Source organism: Tachypleus tridentatus, chromosome 2, assembly GCF_004210375.1.
Source record: "Tachypleus tridentatus isolate NWPU-2018 chromosome 2, ASM421037v1, whole genome shotgun sequence".
NCBI lineage: Eukaryota > Metazoa > Arthropoda > Merostomata > Xiphosura > Limulidae > Tachypleus > Tachypleus tridentatus.
The window spans coordinates 117,021,242-117,035,357 of NC_134826.1; the positions used below are offsets into that span (position 1 = coordinate 117,021,242).

At 31.1% G+C, this 14,116-nt stretch overlaps 1 protein-coding gene across 1 annotated transcript in view; it reads left to right on the forward strand.

The window, feature by feature from the left end:
- The window catches only part of LOC143236450 (RYamide receptor-like), a 91,732-nt gene extending 78,936 nt beyond the window's left edge, over nucleotides 1–12,796 (forward strand). The window contains exons 3-6 of the mRNA XM_076474707.1: nucleotides 5,082–5,172; nucleotides 7,054–7,092; nucleotides 10,490–10,639; nucleotides 12,094–12,796. Of these exons, the coding sequence (XP_076330822.1) occupies nucleotides 5,082–5,172; nucleotides 7,054–7,092; nucleotides 10,490–10,639; nucleotides 12,094–12,183 (370 nt within the window). The 3' untranslated portion in view covers nucleotides 12,184–12,796. The remainder of the gene's footprint in view (nucleotides 1–5,081; nucleotides 5,173–7,053; nucleotides 7,093–10,489; nucleotides 10,640–12,093) is intronic.
- The last annotated feature ends 1,320 nt before the right edge of the window (nucleotides 12,797–14,116 follow it).

Below are 14,116 nucleotides of genomic sequence, written 5' to 3' on the forward strand. Positions count from 1 at the left end.
TTGTTTATGCTTGTTACAAGAAACTTTTTTTTTTAATTTCGCGCAAAGCTACACGAGGATTATCTGCGCTAGCCGTCCATAATTTTGCAGTGTAAGACTAGAGGGTAGGCAGCTAGTCATCGCCACCTACCGCCAACTCTTGGGCTACTCTTTTACCAACGAATAGTGGGATTGACCGAACATTATAATGACCCTATGGCTGAAAGGGCGAGCATGTGACGGGGATTCGAACCCGCGATCCTCAGATTACGAGTCCAGTGCTTTAACTATCTGGCCATGCCGGGTCTATTTCCATGAATTTTTCGGAACGCGGTGCCTCTTATTGAAGTGTAACAGATACAATTTCATGATATTATCCAAATATTAAACTGTTATCCACACGGGGTAACATGCTATCTTTATAACACTTAAGTTATGTTTGGAATTTTCGTTTATTACCACAAAAACGGGTGTTAATGATAGTTTTAGATGATGGATCTCAACCGTTACTTAAATAACTTGCAGAAACACGTAACATTTGTCTTTACGTTTTGTTCTGTGAGGTTTTTCATTCAAGACCTGAAGTTAGCTTCATTACCGTATCTGTTGATTCCCCCTTCTTTCTCGGTGGCTAAACGGCAAGTCTGAGGATTTATAATATTAAAAATCGCGGTAAAAAAAATTTAGGTAACCAGTTGTTTAGCAACCTACGAGACGTCAATAATGACAAGCTTTAAGTGAGAGATGGATACACTAAACGAATTGATTTATTGTGCGTTTGGAATATTTCAAAATTATGAGTAAAATGTATTTAATTACATATAATTTTGATAATCAAAATTTATTCACGCCATTATTGATTGGTCTAACTATATATATTTCTGATTATCAGTTGATTATACTTACATCATTTGAACCTTTGATTCTACATTTATATCCTTTTAATTTGCCGGTTGAATTGTTTAATATTCGTAGTTTTTAATATACGGTTGAAGCTTTTTTCCTTAAGCTAACCCTTAAACTGATTTAAACTAATATTGACATCTCTGACATTGAATGGGATGATTAACGTCTCTGTTTCGAAGGAGCAAGAAAAAGTAATATGGATATTGCTGTCTCCTTCAAAACAGAAATGTAAATACTTTATTATTTTTCAGTTCCAAAAATATTTTTATATACACATGCTTCATTGCATATAAAATCTCAACTATTTTTCCCCTCCACTTTAATAGCTGTTTTTTGACGTTTCTAGAAAAAGAACTTATCTGTGTCTTCTACGGCTATGACTTTCGGAAATGAAATTGCGGGCTGATTCGGTATTAACATGTAGCGAAGGAGATGGAAAAAAATATTTGAAAGAGAATACGCCAGATGCTATAGATCTAATGAGCAAACATTCCTGAGGAATAATCATATTTCCATGTAACCGCTGAAGATACAATCTTTTTTCTCAAAGGCTCATAGAAAGTTAGACTAGTTACCAGACCAAAATCAATATCATAGATTTGCCTCAAAGATCTGAAACTCTATAACACAAGTACTTTCGAAAGGTGGACCTTTCGAAAGACTCGAGTACAGGGGAATCGAACCTATGATTTTAGTGTTATAAATCGGAAGACTTAACACTGTCCCAGTGAATGAAGTCAATATCTTACATTTCACAGACAAGGTGAATTATTTTGGCTTAAATCTAAAACACAGCTAACTTCAGATAATTACAACTTCTTTTTTCATTTTATAGATTTATTAATTGTTCATTTAATATATAGTCTCATGAAACACATTTATCAACATGTATTTCTTCCAATAAAACGCTATTTTAATAAATTTTAAGAAGTTATTAATTCTATAACGAATTTCGGTCAAAAATTAAATTGTATTATTAAAAACGGACCAATATTTAATGCGTTAAGATATGAAAATACTTCCAACTATATTTCATTAATATGTTATCTCCTTTCATGCAATATTCCACGCACATGCAACATCAGCGCATGACTTCTTCACACCTATTTTGATCAGAAAAGAAGCTACATCACTGCAATCCTTTTCCAAGTCTCAAACAGGTTTCACAAATATTAAAGAGATCATAGAATACTACTGACATAGTCTTAACGAACTTATGAAAATTTTAAAACCATGTACATTATGAGAAAAGTTTGCTCTACTTTGAAAGTGCAGTGTATTCAATAAACAATTCCATGTTTCGTATTTCGTAAAACCCACCTGTAATGGTTCTTTTTAACTGTTCGGCAGATTTTTATATGTGTATTTTTTATAAAAACATGCATTTATGCTCTCTTTGGACCTTATGAAATTGGCCACCATGACCAAAACTAAAACAAATTATGTATTAAAAGTGATATGTACGACTTCATACTCTCAGGTGTAGACTGTCCTATAGATCCTACGAGGTAATTATAGACACCTTCGTACTGCTCCTTTAGCCAAATCGTGTAATCATTAATCTATCCGTACCTAAAGGAATATATCTTGCACTTTCACTCCATTAACAGTCGATTTTTCAAATTCAAATTGTGTTCATACTTGAAAGATGTTTGGCTGAGTCTTTTAACACGTTAATGCTTGAGGAGAAGCAACCAATGAAGAGTATCCGTGGTCACACGGGCTTGTGTCCAGCTTTAACTTGAATCATTGGATTGATTGTTTCTTATATAAAATTTTTTTTTCAAAATAGCATAAAATACCACACTCCGTTGCTGGATTCCAAGGTCCCTTCGTGATTCACAGAGATCTCATTTCACCAGTCAAGCTTCTCCATTATTGAAATTGGTTCTACATCTACACCAATACGCCGATTCTTTGAATGATTTATCTGTTTTCATTTTTAGAGCTTAATTCAATTCAACTCTTTTTAAAAGGAAATACTTTAAGTAAGCTTCTGAGGTCGTTTTTTATTACTGTTTTCATCTGAATTATTTTCAATCTACAAATTCTTTAATATTCGCTGATTAATATTTTTTCTTTCCGCTGTTTATTGTCGTTTTACAAACTTAATGCCTCCTGGTGGGACAGAGGTAAGTTTCGGATTTATAACACTAGCACCTACAGTTCGATACCTCTCGGCGGGTACATCGGATAGCTCGATATAGCATTGCTATAAGAAAAACATACATCCCAAAGTTAATTAAATTCAATTTTGTTTAAGTTCTCAAATTTGAATACTTTTTCCTAACTTGTGTTAAAAATAGTATTAAACAGAAACCACCCCATATTGTTCTTTCAGTAAGTGAGAATTTGAAAGAAAAATTATACTTTTCAATAGGCCTTCAGAAGGCAGAATTATGTGGCTTAAAGGCTACAGTGTAAAACTATAGGACTAAAAATTGGCCAAAACATTTTCTATCAAGTGTAAAAAATAATACCCAGGTGCACACCCTCAAAACCTTCTTCGTATGCTTGGGAAGTTCCAGATCTCCAGAATATTTTCTCTTGGAGTTATTGCGGTCACGAACACAGAAAGGCTGTTTTGTTATTATAGATTTCAGTTAATTTAAACAAAGCTTCACCAATAAAAACTCAACGATATCATACACTAAGGATCTTTATCATATCAGTATTTACTACTAAATATTTCTCTCTAATCGCTTATGTACTTAATTCACAACCTAAAGCAGAAATTCGTAAGCTTTCTGTTGGCATATTTGTTTCGCGTAGTAAACTTCATTGCCGAAGTGAAGGTATACTAATGAACATCTTGAATGCCATCATAATTTTTAAAATGTGTTTTATGTATTATTATAAATATATAATAAAAATCTTCCTCGTTTTCAGAATGAGGCTAAATAGGTTATCAGCTTATTGAAGTTTACTGTATATGGCAAATATCATGTCTTTAGCAGTGTCGGCAAACATTATGCTTACTGGTATTTTATTGAAATTATATGCACTAGGTTTATTGCCGACGAGAAATACTTTTAAAATGTTAGAAACAACAATATAATAGTTTATAGAGAGTTTATAAATGATATTTACCTTCCAGCAGACTTTTTTGTTATCGTCAAAAATCCCAAAGTTTAAATCTTGACGTTTTTTATGAAAATTTTGTCTCCATCTTCGATTTCACTTTACCTATGAAGTTCAGATTAAGCTATATCTAGACACTGATAAACTAGAAATGGCTAAAATGATCAATAAATGTTTAAATTACAATATTAACGCACAATACGAAATTCTTCAGATCTGGAAACCTATAAAAGTTATATAAAGTGGTTTAACATTTTGTTTACTTTGAATAAACTATTAAGCAACTTTCAAGTGCTTCTTATTGTTTTACTTGATTTATTACCGAAACTTTGATTATAATTATTATGAATACACTTTCTGTATACAAGTTTTAAGTCATATCTCATGTACTGAAGAATATGACATTTCTGTTGATCATGTAACTTGTGTTTATTTTTTAAATCAGTATGAATACAATCTTTGAACTTTTAAGAATACATTTTATAATTTTTAATATATTAGGTAATATTTCAATTGAAGAGTCGTGAAACGAGCACATATTATTATAGTATGATTATGCAATAACGTATAATTCGTTTCAGAGTGACAGTTTGGACATGAGTAAAATCAGATGTTCTTTCACAAAAAGAGCGTAGCGCTAATATTACACAAGAACAAAATGCAACAATACAGACCTCAAAACTATGTGGTGTGCACTGCCACTAGTTTTGTACTCGTTCCTAAATCTGTTTTATTGCCCGAATTCTGTGTTGGCATATTTTCACTTCCCAGTCAACCTGTTACAATTATGAAGGTTATTTTTATGCTACTGTTAGTTACGCATGGTTTTCTCACTTCTAAACATTTTCTTCCTGAAGCATCGTCTTGATAAGCAAACCGCGCAAGCCGTAAGGTAAGGATAAATTGAGTTATTTTTTAGTTTTTCGTCAAAAAATAAAAGTTTTATCATAACAATTTTTAGAAATCCTATATTCATGATAATACGTGTAAACTATGTAGTATTTGCATTTTTTTCACCGGTTAATCAGTAATTCTTAGTGCTATGTGTTGGATTCTTAGAGTTATGGAACTTTCAGAGAATGATTTAATGTCCTTTTTCTTTTTCTCTCCAACAGGTACAAGTACATCAATGTAATTTGGTTTTGTTGTCACTGGCTGGCCATGAGCAATTCTTGCTGTAATCCTTTTATTTATGCCATTTACAACGTGAGTATTATTTAAGCTAACTTTATGCATTATCTAAGAACCAAAGTTAAGTTTTCAATACTATGTTATGATTAATTATAAAGTAGAAAACTACAAAACGATTCATTTACCTGATTAAGTCAGAAGAAACGTCCCTTTATTTAGGTTTTAACTACACTTTGAAAGCGTTGCATCGAGAACAAATAATGACTGACAAGCTTAATAAAATTTCCTTTTTTTGTCAGTTCAAAATAATAAGTCAAAGAATGTTTGTCAGTCAATAATTGAGTAACTTAAAACAAACGGTATTGAAATTGCCCATGGGCTTCAAACTTTTCTTGACACTTTAACGTAAGCCTTCTAGAGTGAAGCAATCTTAAAACACGCAAAGATTTATTTAAAATACACTGTTACCGTAAGTAAGTTACAAACTGTATACTAGTCCGGTTAATACACGTTCAGTTTCTTTATAAGCGTTATATATTTTATTTGTTTTAAGCAGTGCAAAAAGTAAATAAAATTCATGTATAGAATTTAGGATTTACTTAATATGTGTACATATATGTGTCATTTTGTAGACTTCAGACATATAATTTTATTTTTCAAAAAACAAACGAAGTACAATCCGCTATGGCTCGATATTTCTGTTCTAACACAGAAATTAAAGCATTTTTTTCTTTTCGCCAGACTTTTTCTTTCATCTACAAGACAACATTTGTATCTCATTAAAATTAATACAATTATCCCTATCTGTTAGCATGAATTTAAATAAAATATCTGAAACGCGTAAGTAATGGTAACCAAGGTGATATACACTATCATTTGATTAAAAAAGTGGTATTTCGCTAATGTTCTTATTTTTTGGCAATACTAAACTTATTAAAAATATATTACAAGTTTCTACACAAAATAATCATAGTGTTGTTAATATTGCTTTACAACGATTACCACATAACAGTAGTCATATAGTGTTGTAGTTGTTTGGCTTTTCGCATGATCATGTCTTGAAATTAAACATATATCAAAATATTTTAACTGAATAATATTTCTAAAGTTATATTGTGTGCGTGATTTCTTATAGTAAAGCCACATCGGGCTATCTGCTCAGCCCACCAGCGTTGTAAATCCGTAGACATACGGGGCAAGTTACATTATGCAAAAATTATGTCAGTTTGCCAACATATTAATAATGAAACAAAACTGGTACATTAATTAAAGACACTGAGAGATTTAAGGTCACGAATGAGTATACATGCCAACTGCTGTATTACTAAACAAGTAATTCCCTTTAAACTGCGATGGAAATAAAAAATGCAGCTCAGCTAACTTCACAATAACTTGACATTTTTAATTTGATTTATTTTACTAATCTTTTCGGCCCGGTATGGCCAAGCATGATAAGGCGTGCGACTCGTAATCTGAGGGTCGCGGGTTCGCATCCACGTCGCGCCATATATGCTCGCTCATTCAGCCGTGGGGCGTTATAATGTGACTATCAATCCCACTGTTTGTTAGTTAAAGATTAGCCCAAGAGTTGGCGGTGGGTGGTGATGACTAGCTGTCTTCCCTCTAGTCTTACACTGCTAAATTAGGCTAGCACAGATAGCCCTCGAATAACTTTGTGCGAAATTCAAAAAATAAACAAACTTATCTCTTCAAAAGTATTTTGAACTTGACAAATTTTGTATCAGAAATGTTTTCATTATACTTATATTAACCGCCAAAATATATGTGATGTTCTTAAGCACATTGACAGTGATTCCCGTAATTTCAGTTATTGTTATAAATAGTTTATTGTTTCTAATATGATTTTAATTCAATAAGATTAGCCTACATTATCATTTTATTAAACATATGTATTGATCACACAACCATTTTAGCTTTGATTTGTACCGTATGTAGGTGGGGCCGATAAGAAGAACAAATAGACGAAGACGACCTGTATGTATATTCTATATATTATACTTATATTAATTCCCTTTATAGTATAAATACCAGTAGTCTCGTTTTACTATGTTTAGGCCTACAAAATCATTAAAAAAGTTTATTTCAGTGTACAAGGTGACTATCTAATTTCATACCTAACCTTTCCTCTCTTACTTTAATGATAGTTTTTTTATAAACAACTTAATTTTTACAAAGTGATACTTTGGCAGTTTAAGCTTGTAAATGATATTTTGAATTAGATTACATAAGGATAGATCCAACTAAGCAATATCATCTGATATGCACAATGAAAATACATATCTTTTGCGTGACATAATAGATGGCTATGATTTTCGATTCAGGTAAAATGATCTTTATATTACCTCATTCCTCATATAAATCTGTTTTTTATCAATAGACCAATCTGCCCATGATTAATACGAAGTATTTAATTTCTGTATAAGAAATCAGTAGCTATCTACGGGGTGATCGGAAAGTCACTGTGCACTTATATATAGAATATTATATATTCTGTTAATATAACAGAATTAATAAAACAGACATGTTTCAATATAGAATACAGGAGGTAAATATGAATGACAATTATAAACAATGTTGAAAGTGACCCCAGTTGGCATCAATACAGACTTGGATCCTTCTTATTTTGTTTCTAAACACCGCTATCAGTTGCTGGCTTGAAATATGACAACATATGATTACAAAACTACACAGTGACTTTCCGAACACCCTGTATAATTCATATTATATCTCTTTTGCTGCCAAACTATTATTTCTAACTTATGCTGACTGCCAGATTCTTTATTACCTGTTAGTACCGAATAGGGGTGCATTACATAAAAAAATTATAACTTCACTGCAAATCCTAGATAAACCATCAAAGGTTCAAGAATATTAAGTGGCAGCTTTGCATTTACCCGTAAAGTGCTGCTATCTATTTAACAAAGAAGACGCTATAAAAATTCGACAATAGTCGCAAATGGCACGAAGCCGTAGAATCAGTCTAATTTGGTAGCGAAAGAGATACAGAGTTGTTTAGGGACTTTAACTATTTACCTAGACAACTGTGAGTAGAGACCCAATTTTGTTTATCGTTGTCACTTACATTTCTTTAACAGAAACAAATCATGTATTATGTTGTATAGATGAAAATTCAACAACAAAAATTGCAATTCTACAGCAGACTGCACCAATGTAATCAGTTGTGATGTGTTAATTCTGCAGTAGACTACAATAATGTAATCAGTTGTGATGCGTTAATTCTACAGTAAACTACAATAATGTAATCATTTGTAATGTGTTAATTCTACAGTAAACTACAATAATGTAATCAGTTGTAACGTGTTAATTCTACAGTAAACTACGGCAATGTAATCAGTTGTAACGTGTTAATTCTACAGTAAACTACGGCAATGTAATCAGTTGGGATGTGTTAATTCTACAGTAAACTACGGCAATGTAATCAGTTGTAACGTGTTAATTCTACAGTAAACTACAATAATGTAATCAGTTGTAATGTGTTAATTCTACAGTAAACTACGGCAATGTAATCAGTTGTAACGTGTTAATTCTACAGTAAACTACAATAATGTAATCAGTTGTAATGTGTTAATTCTACAGTAAACTACAATAATGTAATCAGTTGTAATGTGTTAATTCTACAGTAAACTACAATAATGTAATCAGTTGTAATGTGTTAATTCTACAGTAAACTACAATAATGTAATCAGTTGTAATGTGTTAATCCTCCACTTTATTAAATCTTAAAAGCTCAACATACCTGTTATAATGAGTAATATTTAATAAAAGACAATAAGAGAGAAACTAAAACATAAATACTCAGACAGGCATATGAATAAGTGAATAAAATAATGAAATTTTAGAACACCAATATGGATGTAACCTTCCAAAAATTATTAAATACGTCGCTGTTTAGTTTTCATGTATGTCATACACTGTAAAATCAACGTATTTAAATACAACACAACTTGTGTTTTCTGGTATTTGAACAACACAAGTTTATGTAAAAACATTACCACCATTGTGAACTATTAAAGCTAACAGCAACATATGTTGGCTGACGCAGTCTTTGTGTTGAATATTATACAATCGAAATACAAATAACAATATTAACAACTTATGGTATTTCGTAGCAATTCCTAATTGTCAAACTATGCATTAAAACAGCATTTTATAAATTACTTTAAATGAACATTTTTCATTTCCTGAGCGATTGAAATAAAAACTCGTCATAAAAACGTGACTTCATCACACAACAGTGTATTTAAGTTATACCAATAAGTTTGCAGAAGTAAGTGTTCAGGTAATAGAAATCATACTGTTGTGAAATAACAAAAGTCTGTATAATTACAACTCAGTGTAATTGAATTTTGTATGCAAAATGAAATAATGTTTTCGTAACATTTTTATAAAAACATTTTATATAAATTGGTGCTAGAAACAAGTGTTAAAAATAAAACATTTAATGCAATTTTATCACCATTTCAAACAGGAATAATTTATGTTGATTTACAGGTGTATTATAAATATTGTGTGCACTTCTTTTCCAAAAATGATTAATTTTTGTTATAATTCTAATGCTACAAAACTGGATAGTTGTTTCGTTTATGCAGAACATATCACATATTTTTTCTAATTGTTTAATTGTATTCTTATTCAATTTTTCAGAATTTCTCTGCACTCTCAGCTAATTTCATACAATTTGTTTTAAAATTTTGTCCTTGTCATTACGAAGAAAAAGTTGTTTAAACTTAAGGCAACGTATTTTCATTAATGACATAGGTTTCAAAGATGCATCCATCACAATTTAATTGACATTTGAGATTTTTATTATGAAAAAAAGCATGATAAAATAGTCTCTTGGGACAATAAAAAATCTATTATTTTGTAAAAAATAAGGTGTATCAAATAAATGTAAGTTTAATTTGAAAAGAAGGTCGGTTCTTTCAGTGAATTGAATATATTTCGATGCAGTGGTGATTTGATAAAAAAGCCAAATGACAGGGGAGGGGAGCATATGATTCTTAACATGACCACACGTAAAGACATTTTTCATGTGTTTCATACATTTACATTTTGACCAAACAATACTTTGTTTTAAGATATCACACAACAAACACAGCTAAAACATCGAAACTATACAGTTAAATGCAACGTAAATAAAAAGTTCGTCAAACCTTAAAATAAGTAGAAATTTCCTCCACTTGTATCTTTTTCAATAATGACCTGAAGTTTTCTTGAGCTATCTGTACTGCAAATATACTGCAAATGCATTTATAAATTATATAATTAATTATTTTAAATTAATTAGGTATTTGTTTTTTTATGCTTAATGAGCTAACGATGATATCGTTCTGTTTACTGTCTAATCTAGGAAAGATTTAGACTTGAATTCCGTGATAGAATGCAGCAAAATAGACACCACAGAAGATTCGAACAGCAATTCATTGAGCTGCATAATTCAAACCCAACTGTGCTTCGACCTCAGCAGTCTCTCGATGGATCAGGAGGAAGGAAACAAAGTGTCTGTCCCTTCTAGTCATATTGTTTTAGATTAGGCTTAAAAAAAGCCACTAAAATGTTAAACCATCGGACAAATTGACCAATCTATGAAATTAAAGCTTTTTTTTACCTTATTCGCCCTAATCAAATAAACAACAACTGGTGATGATAATAGTTATTGTATGTGTGTTTTATCTCAAAGCTGTAGAATGGACTGCGTACGTATGAGCAGGAGTTAAACTCAAACTTCTAGCGTTATAAGCGTTCAGTTGTATTGTTGAATATTGGTTTAGTTTGGTTGGTTTGTTATAAATATCGCGCAAAGCTATAAGAGGGCTATCTGAGCTAGCCGTTCCTAATTTAGCTGTGTAAGAAGGCAGCTAGTCATCACCACCCACTGCCAACTCTTGAGCTACTGTTTTACCAACAAATAGGGGATTGATCGCAATATTATAATGCCTCCATGGCTGAAAGGGTGAGCAAGTTTGGTGTGACGGGGATTCGAAGTTGAGTATTGGAAAGAAGCATTGCTAATATAGGCGATCCAATCGATAAAAAATTCAGATATTTACAAATGTTCCAGATAGAATACTCTCAGTTTTGCTTTATATAGTGGATAAATTTTGATTTAATTAAGATTATATTTAAATAACTAATATTTGCTAGAATACTTTTTTTTTTGCTGAACGTCTCCATAGTTTTTATATTATATGGCAATATTTATTGAAATATAAATATAGAATGTAATTGCTTTGTAAATAAGTACTATGCACGATACTACAAAAATTATTTATTTAAGACTTTGAAATATACAGATACTAGATAAATTAAATTATTTCCTAAGCAGCTTTCATTATTTGGACATTAAACAAAATTTTAAATAAGTAACTTTATTTATTAAATAGACATAAGTAACTTTATTTATTAACACACGCGTTTTAAAACTTTTATATCATCATTACTTCAGCCATTCACGATTTCGAACAACTTAGTTTCTTGGTTTAAAATATTGAAATATAGATTTGAGGTCATATATCAAAGTAACGTTTTCAATCACATAAATCTGATAATTCTACTACAGTGTTTTTTGAATTTTAAATTTAGCGCAAAGCTACACGAGGACCATCTGCGCTAGCTGTTTCTAATTTAGCAGTGTAAGACTAGAGGGAAGGTAGCTAGTCATCACCACCCACAGCGAATTCTTGGGCTACTCTTTTACCAACGAATAGTGGGATTGACCGACTTTATACCGCCCCCACGGCTGAAAGAGCGAGCATGTATTTTGTGACGGGGATTAGAACCTGCGACCTTCGGATTACGAGTCGAATGCTTTTACCACCTGGCCATGCTGGGCCATCAAAAGTTTTAAAGCTTTCAAAACTGTTTACAGAGATATTATTGTAATAGATATTTATTTGCGTAGTAGAAACTCCATGATATTAATTTAAGATAATTGTTTACAACTAAAAATTACAGAGTTTCAACTGGAGGACTGTCACTCGGTCACACGATTTCAACGAAACCCAGAGATATCCTGTCTCTACGAGATGTACAAATGCCATTTAGGGGTTTATGTATCGAAGCAAGAGATAAGAACCAACAATTCCGTGCTGCCCTGTGTGAAGTCGCTCAGTGAGCTGACAATTTTCTCTCATCAAGCTATACGGGAAGTGCAGAGTGTTTAGTTGATTTGTAAACACGTGTGTGTGTATATTTTATTTAGTCTGTTGGTTATGAGAAGGAATTACGTTACAATATTCTTCCACAGTTTTGAAATTAAAATTCAAAAGTCGACATTAATTATATTTACGTTGCTTTTAAGGTTTCTTAGCTTTCGACCAGTGTTCATGAATACTTTTTGTCATGTCTTGTTAAAATGGTTTCTAATATTCTCACTACTGTGTGTTATTCCATACAACTCCTGAAAACTTCCCACATACCTGAAGACCTTTTCGAGTGAAACACGTTAATGCTCACATGAGATACGACAATAACTGGTTTCTTTTTCGATTTCACCTCAAGTACAAAAAAAGGAAAACCTCACAACAAGTTTTGTATCTAAACTGTAAATACTAGGTTTAAGTCTCTATATCCTTTTCAGAAGAGCAGTTTTTGACTGATGACTCACCTTAAAATTTGATATTGTAATGAAAGAAAATTTCTTATTCATCCTTGGAAGTCGTGCATCCTAACTATTTAACAATGTCTGAATTATATAATAAATGTAAATATATTCTATTGCATTGTGTTGTGATGTTAATTATATAAAACAATTAACATTTAAAGGTTGACTCTATAAAAAAAAGAAAATTGAGTAACTTCTACACTTAAAGAAACATTCTTTCCTTTCTTTTGTAAGATTTATTACTTGTCGCCATTGAGGTAGAATATATGAAACTTTTGAAACAAAGCTTTCACTATTGAGTTAGTTAAGTAAATAACTAACTCTAAGTATTCCAGAAATGTTTGAAATGTTTTCTAAGTATTCTTGGGAATAAATTACATATATTAGTATAGCTTTAAATCACAGAATTAGTATTATTTCTAAGATCTAAATGCAAACCAGACTTTCAATATCGTAATGTTGATGTTCAATAGTGTTTTTTACGATTGCATTTGATTGACAAACATGCAACGTTTCTTAACATAAATATCGTTTGTTTATAAAGTGCTGAAATAAACTACTCTTTATAATAGTTCATGTACCCTTTAAATAAAGTTTATAGAGCCTGGAAGATTTTCTATTTTGTTTGCCTTTTTTCAAAATACTATTTTAAAGATACTTTTGTTAAATTTATCTGTACATCGAACAAAATCATTAGAGTTGTTGTTAATCATAACGCATAGCCACGTATTTACTTAAAATTTCACAGGAACGCATATAATGATTTCATTATTTTTGTGCACACATAAAATGCATTATGTTTTTCCCCTTTTGTTTTGTTTTTTCAGATTTAGAGAAATGTCTTGTTTTTATTCGTGTTATTTCCTCTTTTATCCACTTTTAATCAAAACATGTAAATATCAGGATGTCGTATGCAGAATAAGGTAGCATTTTGAAAGAAATATAAATAAAACATGTTTTATTTCATGTTCTTGCTCATGAAGTGTGTTTATTTAGAGAAAGGAGTGAAGAACATGAAGTAATGTGCTACATCTGGGTATGAGTATATACTCATAACAACTTTTAAAAGATCTATATTTTCAGAAGATAAATTTTCTCCTCTACTAAAAACAAACAAACAAACAAAAAACATTAGTTATGTTCCTTCATTTGAATGCATTAAAGAAGGGTTTTCTCTTGGTACTAATCAAATTACCTTAACACGAGTTACTGACATTTAGCAAACTGCTTAAGTTGAAACATTGAAGACACGTTTAGGAGCTAGCTAATATCTAATAAGAAATCTTTACTCAAAGGAACAAAGTCTCATCTCATTATAATAGACAATTAACTATAGAAATTACGAGTGTCATATTATCTCTTGCACATTGTTAT